The sequence below is a fragment of the Cannabis sativa genome, chromosome 8, assembly GCF_029168945.1.
Source record: "Cannabis sativa cultivar Pink pepper isolate KNU-18-1 chromosome 8, ASM2916894v1, whole genome shotgun sequence".
Lineage (NCBI taxonomy): Eukaryota > Viridiplantae > Streptophyta > Magnoliopsida > Rosales > Cannabaceae > Cannabis > Cannabis sativa.
In genome coordinates this window covers 28,567,825-28,580,407 of record NC_083608.1, presented here as the reverse complement: position 1 = coordinate 28,580,407, position 12,583 = coordinate 28,567,825, and the positions used below count along the sequence as shown (strand labels likewise).

Here is a 12,583-nt window from a genome sequence, read left to right as displayed (position 1 = left end):
GAGATTTTTACTATCTCCAAAAATTTAATTGGTTTATGTTTAAAGATGAAAATCTATAGCCTTAGTTAAATTTGACACAATTGATGAGAATTGTATTGTAACCTTAATTTATAATTATACATTTAATGAGGAATGCATATATACTTTCAATGAGAAATGTACAAATATATTGAATGAGGAATGTATAAATACATTCAATGGGAAGTGTATAAAATACATTCAATGAGGAATGTACATATATGTTGACTCAATTTTTTAAGTCTCTTTATTTTGATGATTAAAAAATATTTAATTATTATTTATTATTGATGATTTGTTAATTTTTGTAACACAATTAGAGATACAATAAATATTTTCCTAAGGCAATATTAATTCCAAAGGCAAATGGTAATATTACTAAAATTCTCGAAGTGACCCGAAGTGAATTCCAAGACTCAAAGAACTCAAGACAAGACTTCATAAAGATTTATTTACAACAAAATTTATATACCAACAACCCACAACAACCTATAGCAAAGTAAAAAAATCATTATAACTTTAAAATAAAAAAGATTTTAGCAAAATTAATATAGATATAGCATAATCTTTTAGTAATTTACTTCTAATTTTTTAAAAAAATAATAAAAAAAAATATTAATTTTTTTATGTAGCAAAAGACAATATAAATAATAAATATTGTAAAAAAAATCATTTCTCTATAAATTTTAAAATAAAAATATTTACTTATATAGTGGTATAATTTAAGGTCATTTGCAACAATTTTTCTATAAAATATTAGACGCCACTCATATTATTACATAGGAATGATTTTTGTCACTCATTTCTACAAAGTTTAAATCTCTTTGCAGTTGACTTGATATTGGTTGGTAGGACAACGATAACAGAAGCAAAGGAATTCTAATAGTGTTTAGAGAAATTTTGTGATTGGTTAGGCCAAAGAATTATTGAAAACATCGATATTTTTCAGCAAGAACTCCAGCTCGGGTATGAAAAGTGGTATCATGCGGGAGTTGGGACTCAATAATGCCATGGGTAACATCAATTATTTGGGGCTTCTATTGTTTAGGTCTCCCCAGAAAGATGCAGACTTCAACTTCATCTTGGACAACCTGGTCTCTAAACTCCATGGATGGAAATTAAAAAAGTTGTCCAAAGCGGGGGCGAGCTACTTTGATTAAATCGATGGGGCTTGCTCTGCCGGTGTACACGATGTAGACAACAAAGCTGTCAAAAAAACTCGCATCTAAGATTGATAGCATGGTAAGAGATTTTTGGTGGGGATGTGAACAAGGGAATCATGCTATCCGTTTGAAGGCTTGGGATGACCTGTGTCTTCCAAAATCTCAGGGCGGCCTTGGATTTCATAAGTCTTTGGAGATGAATCAGGCATTATTGGCCAAATGGGGCTGGGATCTCCTTAATGAGGAGCAATCTCTGTGATGTCGGGTGTTGAGGGCCAAGTATCTTAGAGGTTGCCAGTTCTTGGATTGTGATTTTAAAACTCAAATTTGTGATTTTGGAAGAATGTTGTGTGATCAAAAGATATAATTAAAAAAGGGGCTTGCAAACTGATTTCAAACATAAAAGAGACAAAGATTTGGGATGACCCGTGGATTATTCATGGTAGGGATTTCTACCCTAAACCCAATTCTCATTTCTAGGAGGGTTTGAGGAAAGTGGCGGACCTACTCTTATCCAATGGAGACCGGGACATTTCTAAGCTTCATAGCCTTTTTGACCAGGAAATTATCAATAACATCATCAAAGGTGGCAAGCTTTGTGGCCAGAGAAAAGATAAATGGGTCTAGACAAAGGAGTCAATTGGTTTGTTTTCTACTAAATCTGTCTACCTTGTCCAAGCCCTTGAACGGGCTCCTTTTTGCAATGTGGCACCAGTACTTTGGAATAAGCTTTGGAATTCTAAAGTGCTAGAGCAATACAAAGTTCTTTGGTGGAGCATCCTTTCAAATGTGTTGCCTATCCAAGCAGATCTCGCTAAAAGAATGCATATTGAGGAGATCTCTTGCCCTCTCTGTGGGGAGGGGGAGGAGACGATGGAACATCTTTTTTTTCTATTGTAATTTTTCTTTTCATCTGTGGCGGTCTTCCCCTTGGGGGGTCATGCCAATTTTGGAATCAGGTGCTCATGTTTGGGAATGGGTTAACTTTTGTGGAACCTACATCATAAAGGGGTAGATGGTGATAAGCTATTCTTCTACGCTCCGATTGTGATTGATATGATTTGTCGGGCGCGTTCATAATAATTTTCTGAGTGACATTAAGCATTGTATTGACTCTATATCATTTTGTTACGTAGATTATGAGTCCTGTCTATTTTCTTCTTCAGAGGCTGTTTTGACCCCTGTTTGGTCCCTACCGCCACTCGATTGGGTCAAGATCAACTGTGATCTTAAAGTTGGAGGCGACACCATGTGCACTGTGGCTTTAGCTAGGGACCACAACGAAGCTGTTTTGTGGGTGGCTACAAACAAACTCAATTTCTCTAATCCTCTCATTGGTGAAGCTGGGAGTTGTCTATTAGCCGTGGAGATGACCGTCTTTTTGCATCATCCTTTTGTTCTTGTAGAGAGCGATTTTAAGGCAGTTATCAATACTCTGAAGGGCATTTTGTTCCAGCTGGGGGATTGACAACTATGTGCGGCATTGTAATAACCTCCCTACTAATTTGTTATGTTGTAATTTTTCTTTTATTTCTTATTATGTAATTTTGTTGCCTATAATGTGGTTAAGTGGGCTTTTACTAATGAAGTAATTGGTATGGTTGAGCTATCTTCTATACCAAACAATATCTTTTGTAACAACCACGAAGTCTGTTGGTTTTAATCCTTCTTCAACAAAAAAAAAAAAGTTTTTAGAAGATCTCCTGGGGGTGTAAATATATTCGGCACATGGGTGTACTTGTAACTTACAAAACCGACGCGTCGTATCCATTTCGGCGGAGTCCATCCTGGCAGCACAAAAACGGCAGTTGGCACTTGGCGGGCGCACCCAGGAAACCACAGTTTCCGGGCGCACCCAGTAAACCGAAAAATGTAATAAGACTCCACTCTCTTCTCTTCTTTTCTCTTTGTACGTTGGCCAACTTTTTCTTCTACTAAATTCCACTCGACAGTGAACTAAAGAGAGATAGGGAGATGGTGACGCTGCTAGTAGCGACGAGTCTTGATCCGGCTTCAATCAACCCGGCTAATGCGCTTCTCGCCATGCCCGGATGGCAACCTCTTCCTTCTTTACAGGTATTCCTTGTTCAATTTCATATCCCAAGTATTCCTTTTTACAAACGCATGTATCGATTTCATATCTGGGTTTCTCGTTTGAATGCCATAATTATTTGGAACTTTTGGAACCATAGGATATGAAGAGTTTTTCGAATCAAGGAGTGAGAATGCTTGTACACGGGAACAGTATAATCCGAGAGGATCACTTGGAGAAACGGTGGGAGGATGCCACAGGCGAAGTTGTCGATGAAGTTATCTTCTTTAGTAAACACACTGCTGTCTCTAATAGACCCGCCCTCACTGTGCACCCTATTGGTATTTTTCAACTTTAATTCCTCTCATATAATTTATTACGACCCAGATGATTGAATGGATGAATTAAGTTCTGTGAAAGTTTTGTGTTTGGGGGTAATGGGATATGGTGATTTGGTACAGGGGTCCCTCATTTGCGCGAAGGGGATGTTGCTCCTCAAGGTGGCAAGCCTGGATGGGCTGCGCCACCCAATCCTCGAATTGGACCATGGCTCAGGCTCTTGAAAAGGATTGCAGAGTCTCATAACTTAGTTCCTGAGTTTGAGGTACTTTTGTTTTACTTTTACCTTGATTTTTTTTTTTTTTAATTGGGTTCTATCGATGATGGCATTTTTGTTTTTACTCAACGTAGATTACTTTAGAAGGCACTCATCATGGACCAGAAACAAATAAGCCCACCATGTTTTTGGAAATTGGTAAGTTTTTGTGTGTTTAGATTCATATTTTCTGCTACTTTGTATGGAACGAAAGATTTTTAAATACTGCTGATGGTATTGATTAAGCATTGGATAGTCATGCATGGATTCCATTATCTACTGATCACTTGTGGTTGGCTTTGTATCGGTCGTGGTGTACATTTTAATAGTTTCTTGTTATAGATGTTTTGTTTTGATTGGTCCCTTTTTATCGTTATAGGTAGCACAGAGGAGTACTGGAAGAGGCAGGATGCTGCTCAAGTTATGGCTCAGGTTTGGTAGATCCTCTACTTTTAGTTACTTTTAGTTTTGGCATTCCCTCATTTACGTCTTCAACGAGTGAGGTTCACTCTATTTTTGTTTTGGGCTTATTAAATCTATGTGCTCTCATAACTTGAAGATTATTTTATTTCTGTTTGTTTGAAAGAATGTAGTATGGATTACTCTTACAATTTTACATAAAATTACCAATATATAGATGTAATATGCAGGCTTACACGTGTTTTCTCACTAGTTGGTACTATTGGTATTTGCAGCTAGTTTGGGAAGGACTTGGACTTGGAGGGGAAGCTGATGTGGGAAACTGGAGCAGGTAACAATATAAGCAGAATTTATTCTTAGGCACATCTCTGAAATTTTTGTCAAAGTTCTTCTGTTTAAATATTGAATTTACATATTTCAGCCAAATTATAATTTCCCCCTTTTGTTTTATTTCCTGTGGACTTTGTGCTTACAGCTCACTTACTGTGGGAAGAAATGTTTATCAACAGTTCATGTGTTGATTTGTTTTATGCATTATTATCAACCTTGCTGCAATTCTATTCTAACCTATTTTTACTCTTGTTGTTTAAGGGAGAATGATAAGAAGAGAGTCCTCATTGGGATTGGTGGTGGGCATTATGCACCTCGGCACATGGATGTTGTTCTGTAATTTTCAATAATCTTCAGAGCTATTCTAATATCATTACATGTGTGTGTGTGTGCATTCATCTATGTATTTTCTTCACTTTTCAAATTGGTGTGTGTGATACATCTATAGTTTTTCTTCACTTGTCAAGTTGATATGCTTATAATTACGTGACACAGGAAATAGCTTAGGCTTTGAATAACTTCTCTATTTTCTTCTCCAATCATAGGAAAGATGGTGTATGGGTGGGTCATCTACTTTCAGGATACTCTCTGCCAATGGAAGATCCTAACCAATCAAAGGTGGAGAAAAGTGTTGAAATTGGTGGGACTTGGAGAGAGGCAATAAAAGCAGCATTTGAGGCAACAAAATTGGCATTTCCTGGGGGGGAAATTCTTGCACACCTTGATCACAAGTAAGTTTACAAGACGAATGAATGATGTGGATATTCATGCATACATTTAATGCTGATTTGGCTACACAATTACCAGATTATTACGAAACAAACATAGTTGCTTTCACTTCACTCATTGCTCCTTTTTTTCAGTAGCATAGATCATCTTATTTCTATTATTCTTGTTCTTGTTGGAAAAAGGAAAAAGATCACAGTTGGTTGTCACTTAAAACTGAAACATGTCATCCATGATACATATATAGCACTGTTAGCAAACTAATGGAGATATTAAAATTGATTAGAGATCTTAATGTGCCAGTAGTTCGTGTTTTCTTTTGGCATTGGGTATTTTACTTCTATGTATCGTCGGTTGCTAGAGTTCTATTCACAAACTTTTTGCACACCATTGACGCTATCCTCAACTGGTTTGTTTGTAGGAGTTTCAAGGGCTGGCAGAAGAATGCCTTAACAGGTTTCTTGGGTGAACAAAACATTAAGATTGGCAAACCGAATGATTTCTATTGAATTTGAAACTATGCTGAGTTAGATTCTTTCCCCATAAAAAGTAATAGGCAATGGCAGACGACTGATGGGCAGTCGACAGAATGAGCCTGCAGTTGTGAGACAGATTCTAATGATTTCATAGCAAGGATGCTGGGTAGTCTGATTTTGTTACATATTGGTTTCCATAATGTGCACTCAGAGTGTCTGGCAAACTAATTTTGATGGATCATGTTTTCCATCTTTTTTCTATGATGTATTAGACTTTGATTAGTTGAATGAATGTTCATTATTCAAAATAAATAAATAAATGGATGTAACCTGCTTTATATTTGGTTTTAATTTCCCAGGTTCATGTTAACAATCCTTAAATAATATATATTACTTATTTACATAAGATAAAACATTTATTTGGAAAAAAGGAAATAAATTGTTTGTAGAGTTTTTTTTTTTTGTATCACGAAGTTGTTTATAGAGTTGGTTGTGCTTGTGCTTAGAAAAAGTTCTCATATTCTATTTCAGATGACATTATATCCGTGACACACCTAACTAATCCGCAAGTACATGGAATTCAATTGGCTTACCTATTATTTAAGTATTTCGATCACAAATATAGAAGTTTTTTATTTATTTATTTATCCTTTTGGAAATTGTCAAAACTTCCACTTGGATAATAAATAAATAATAAAATAAACAATTAGAATTTTAAACTATGGATAAGAAAACATACGCTGATTGAAGCAGGCAGTCCTTGACCCGAACAGTTGGGCAAAAGGAAATATTTATTGAGAAAAATAGAGAAATGAATAATTAAGGACATCCCACTTGGGCTATTTGCTCCCCGCGAAAAAGTCTTCAACTTGATCAAAGCATGAGTATTGTTACACCCCTCCTAACATAGTATTAGTATGGCTCTAGATTCATATTACAAGCCGTATCTTTTGAAATTACACAAGGACAAATAATCAAAATTTGAAACCATTTTTTTTTATTTATTATCATCTCTTCATGCAGTGTTTGTTCTTTTAGGAATCCAATATAGGGTTTGTTTGGTTACCAAATGTATTGTGAATAAAACAACCTTAAGTGTTTGGAGAGTTATAATTTTTAAAATAGTGTAAGATGAAAAAAAAAAAAAAAAATCAATGGTAAACGAATACTTAAAATGCTATTAAATAAATAAATAATATCATATTTATTATATTTCATTAATTAGAACAAAATGACATATACTAAATAAAATTCAATGTAAAAATATTTAATTAAATATGTTAAAATTATATAATACACATTTTTATAAAATACTAATAAAATGATTATCAACAATTTTTTTTTCTTTTATATTTTGATATAGTTAGTATTGTTAAGATTCTAATTATAATAATAATGATATTATAATCTAGTTTATACTGCATAGTTTTTTTTTTCTTATTTATAGTAATTGTAATCTAGTATATATTTTATAATAATTATATAATCTAATTAAAAGAAAATTTATACTTTTTAAACAAAATAAAAAAAAAAATGAAACAATATTTATTTTAGGGACTTTTTTATTTTTACACTTCAAAACAGTTTTTTTTTTTTTTTTGTATTTTTACGGGATTCTACTTCTTATTGTGCAACCTAAATCCCAGGAAAAAAAAAAATCGTATAGCAACCCATATAGAAACTACCAGAGAAACCACTTTGGAAACCCAAGCCGTAAATTTGAAAAAATTTAAAAAAACAGTATATGGGATAATTCTCTTTTGTAATATAATAATAAATAAATTTATTATTTATTATAGACATTTTAAAAAAATAAAAATAAAATAACTTTTTCGATGATTAAGTTAGATTGTATTAGTTTTTACGATTAATTATATCTGAATAATTTCTCTATATGTCGATTTATAATTGCTTACCTAATAGTACTTTTATTGCACATTTTTTTAAACGTTTATTTATTTATTCCTTTTAAAAAAAATTAAGTACTGTTTGGTAACACTTTTATTTTTTAGATTTTTTAATCATAAAATGAAAGTAATTTTTTTTTTTAAAAAAAAATTGTTTTTGAAAAACAAAAATCCGTTCTGTAACTATTTTTATTTTTTAATTTTAAAAGAATAAAACAAAAGTGTGTTCTGTAAAGTTCATTTTTAATTTTATTTTTTGATTTTATTTAGGTCGGCTCTAGGTCCAGGATCGAATTCAGGGTCGGGTCAGAAGCCTGGTTCAGCGTCAGGGCCGCCGGGGAGGGGGGGGGGAGATTGGGTTTGAGTCTGGTCGGAGTCTAAAATATTGATTAAAAAAATCTGATTTAAAAAATATTGAAAGTGATTTTTTTTGTTTTTAAAATTTTGATTCTCAATTAAAAAATTAAAAAGTGAAAACAGTTTTATACAATATGTTTTTAAAAAATATTTTCACTTTTTCAATTTTAAAAACAAAAACTAATTAAAAATATATTACAAAACGCCATCTTATTTTATTATGTTTTCCTAAAAATTATTGCCAAATGATAATGTATTAAATCTAAAAATGTGTTGAATTAATATGGACACTAAATTTACATCAATAAAATGATTATATTTTTAATTATAGTTTTTGTAATCAATTATACATCTGTTTTTCATTCATTATATATATAATTTAAAGTCAAAATTAATTATTACAGAAATATAGTACATTATTTATATATGTTTTTATTAAAGATTAAATGAATTCTTTAAACAAATAAATGAACATTAATTCAACACAATTTCATGTATATTTGTTCAATATATATATATATAACATTTTTGTTTTTGTTTTTGTTTTTCATAATATACGTGTGTAATCTGAATGAATTAATAATTTGATCATGCTATAAATTATTATAAGAACAAAAAGAAAATCTAAGTCAAATTCCCCAGAAGAAGTTTTGGACTGGTTCATACCACAATCTAGTTAGCTGTATGTGGACCCAAATAATTAGTTTTTCTTTAAAAAAGAGAAAAGTTTGATGGTCTCAAAGATTGGAATAGTCTCAATCTCTACGTATGACTCCTCCCGAGTTGTCATATTACGAAACTTGTGGTGATTAAGTTCCAATTCATTATTACATAAGATATTTTGCTGTTTTAACACAACAACATTCATTCTTTAGCCACTGGCCTATGAGCATATATACAATAATGTAAGTGTACAGTTAAACTTATATAATAATAATACTAGTAATTATTAATTGCAAATTTGCAACTAATTATGATTCATGACATTATTGATTGCATAATTCATGTAATTGCATGCTGTCACAGGAAAGACGTGTAGAAATGTTTATTGTTTATTATAGAACCCTTGGTCAATTTTAAAATTTGTTTCATTATCACCACTCATTTCATACTTATTTTAAGTTCATCATTGAATTAATTTGCAGTAACACGTTGAACACATAAAATGAAGTGGGAAAAAAAAGAAAACTTATTGGACAGCGATTGATTAATCCCTTGATGTTCAAGAAAAATAAAAATAAAAATTGAAGAAAAGAGGGTGTAAATTGTGTTTCTCAAAGACACAGCTCATCATGATTTCTCATCATAAAAAACTAAGGGAAGTAAAATAAACACAATCGAAGGGTTGAAACTCATTGCTCACTCCAACTTCATCACCGTTGGATTAACATTTATACATTTTTAATTAGCTATAGGTACATGAATATGTCAGATCATACGTTATGGGACATGGGATTTTATAGTATATTATCATCTGACTACACTTCTGATATTGGAAGCATTCTCTTTCTCTGGGATTCTGTTTGTTGGGACATGTGACATATATATATGATAGTCTCTGCTTCTCTATTTTGCTTCCTATAAAAAACGAAAAATAAAATGGAAAATGTACACAATTAGCCGACCAGGTCACTTTCAAACAAGGGGTTGAAGTTATCCCATCAAATAAAATTTGAATTTTTTGTGGTCAGACCCAACAAAATAAGGACAAAAAGGAAGCAAGTCTTGTCCTCCGGTAGGCATTTTTTGCAGTTAGGGCAGGCAAAGTTGCCTTAAAACTGGCTTACATGTCTTCTGATCATAGAGGCTGCTGCTTTGTCTTTCTGGTAAATAAACCAATCCATCCTCCTTTTAATTGGGAATTTGGGAGCTTCATTTTTATAATTTTGTGATATTTAAAAAGAAAATAAAAAATTAATGTCTCGTTTTTTTTCTAATTTATTATTTTTTTTATTTGATATTGTGGGTGAGGGAATTTAATCTTTGGGACCTCTTAGGACCTTGTTAAAAAAAAATTACACTTAAAATATTAAAATAAATACAAAATACAATTTCATCTATGCCAAATTCATAATATAAAATTTTAACTAATTTAAGTTTAACTTATTAAGATTATAAAAATAATCTCTTAATTACCATCTTTTTATTTAAAGAAAATTCGATAATATTTAATAATTGAGGTAAACCTTAAAAAATTGGGGTGAATATAGAATTGCAGCTAAACTCGATAATTTTGGCTAACTAAGCTGCCTACATACCTTCTTTGTAAATGATCAAGCTACTTAGTTCAGAATATAGTATTTTAGGTTTTGAATAAAATAACTACGATATGTGACTATTTTTCAGGAATTTTATATTATTTGAAAATTGGAAAAAAATTCCTAGTTGAATGATCTTTTATGGAATTTTGAGATTAAGCGTTTTATATCATTTTGTGGTATTTTATGATTGCACTTAATCTTAAAAAATAAGTTGTCTACGTATCCTTTTATAGAAATCAAGTTACATGTAGTTCAAGTCTTTGCATTACAAAAAATAACTATTTTTTGAGATAATTTTTTAGTCACAACATAAATTTCTTGCATGTGACTAAATGTTGTTAGAAAATATCAAATCACAATAATAAAATGATAATACCTGAGGCGTGCAAACAAAACATTGTCCTTAATCAAGAATTTACAAAATAATCCCCTAAGATTCAACAGATCTTCTGATTACAATGAGAAAACCAAAAAAATAGAAATATCAAAAATATAATAACTCAAGCAAGAACAATTATATATATATAAATAATATGTAATATATATATATATATATATTGTATATATTTATTATGATGTCTCTTACTATTTCTCCAAAAAAACAAAAAATATATCATTATCAATAATGTAAAAATACATTATTGAAACCCAATTAGCTCCATGCAAAAGTCAGCCCATTAGTTTACTATCTAAATTATGAGCCGGCATTTCTCGTGCCCATAAACTAAGCAACATCAAACAAAATTAATCCACCAGCTTATTTATCATATATATCTACCAATAAAGTTGTATAAATACTTATAAAATATAAATGTCCACATAAATACAAATATTTAGTGAAAGATGATGAAGTAGGCATTAATCACATAGTACAGTAGCTATATTATTATCCTTTATATATATAAATATATAAATATATATGTTTATATTTCTATATATGCCACCAACTTAGCTACATGACATCATTTTGGTTGCCTTGGCCTTGCCTAGTGGAGTCATGTATCGGTTGGAGAAGGCCATTTGTGACCAAATTAAGGATATTTCCACCAAATGGTTTAATTTTTCTTTTTTTGAACAAGAGTTAGGAGGTTATTGTAGTGGGCATGACATACTGAACACAACCGCACATGAATAATCCGAATTGTAAAAATCCATTTGTCATTATTTGAATAATTTTATTAAACTAATTATACTAATTTAGCCTAATTAAAATTGATTAACAACATATAATTTCAAAATATATGAAATAAATTTTTTATTATAATATTTTTAAAATTAATTTAGAAAAACACACTTAATTTAATGAAATTAATTTTCTAATAAACTAAATTGTATTTTTTGAAATTTAATTAAATAATAAATTATTATTAAATTGATTTATTTCAAGATACTTAGATAATAGTTTATGTATATTTAATTAAGAAAAAAATTATATTTAAGTTAAAAATGTATTATTTTAAAACAACTTAAATTAGAGTAATTTTCATGATTTTATTTTTTTTAATTTATTATAATCATTACTAATTGAAAATATTTTTCAATATTAGAATTTTAAAATTATTTTTTGAAAATTAATTATTTTTTGAAAACAATTATTATTAATTTTATATGATCTAAAATTAAGTAACTTTTATTAATAATTAATTAAAAATAAATAGATTAAAATAGAATTAATTATAAAAGAAAAATTAATTTATGTTGAAAAATTATATATTAATTTTGGATCAACATAAACTAGAATAATTTTTTTAATATTTTATTTTATTTTATTAATTTTGAAAATTTATATTTATTTTAGATATGAATTTTCAAAATTACACTTACACATTTTAACATTCTAATTTTTTTTTTTTTTTAAGTTGTAAATTAGTTTCTAATTTTAGACTAACTCAAATAAATGTTATTTCTAGTAGTATTTATATATGAATATATATTGAGGATGAAAATATATATATTGTCAGATCTACTTTAATAAATATTTTATAAGTACCAGAATTAAAATTTATATTTAGTTAATATAAATTAGTAATTTTAATGTTAATATTTATTTTCAGATTACCTTAATAAATATATTTATAATGTTAAAATTAAAAATTATATTTAATCCATCTAAATTAGCACTTTTAATAATAGATTTTATATATCAAAATAAATAGATGAAAATAAATATTTCTAAAAGAATATATTTTTTTAAAATAATAAGTCTTAATATAGTACACTCGATCTTAATTATTGGTTTTACATGGTTATTGTTTTTAATGGGATCTCGAGGTGCTTATCATCCCCTAATGAATAATC

The 12,583-nt window shown here is 29.8% G+C and overlaps 1 protein-coding gene across 3 annotated transcripts; it reads left to right on the top strand.

Moving 5' to 3' along the window:
* The first annotated feature begins 2,899 nt into the window (after positions 1-2,899).
* On the top strand, positions 2,900-6,111 carry LOC115700620 (D-aminoacyl-tRNA deacylase). 3 transcript variants are annotated; one of them, XM_030628230.2, is made up of 10 exons: positions 2,900-3,053; positions 3,134-3,257; positions 3,374-3,554; positions 3,675-3,817; positions 3,904-3,967; positions 4,188-4,240; positions 4,504-4,559; positions 4,820-4,894; positions 5,104-5,289; positions 5,706-6,111. In XM_030628230.2, the coding sequence occupies exons 2-10, from the start codon at positions 3,156-3,158 to the stop codon at positions 5,791-5,793; spliced, it is 948 nt and encodes a 315-aa protein (XP_030484090.2). In that variant the 5' UTR covers positions 2,900-3,053; positions 3,134-3,155; the 3' UTR covers positions 5,794-6,111. The 3 variants fall into 3 exon arrangements, with proteins under 3 accessions (XP_030484090.2, XP_030484089.2, XP_060958681.1); XM_030628229.2 differs by having other exon boundaries at positions 2,906-3,257; XM_061102698.1 differs by lacking the exon at positions 4,820-4,894 and having other exon boundaries at positions 2,924-3,257.
* The last annotated feature ends 6,472 nt before the right edge of the window (positions 6,112-12,583 follow it).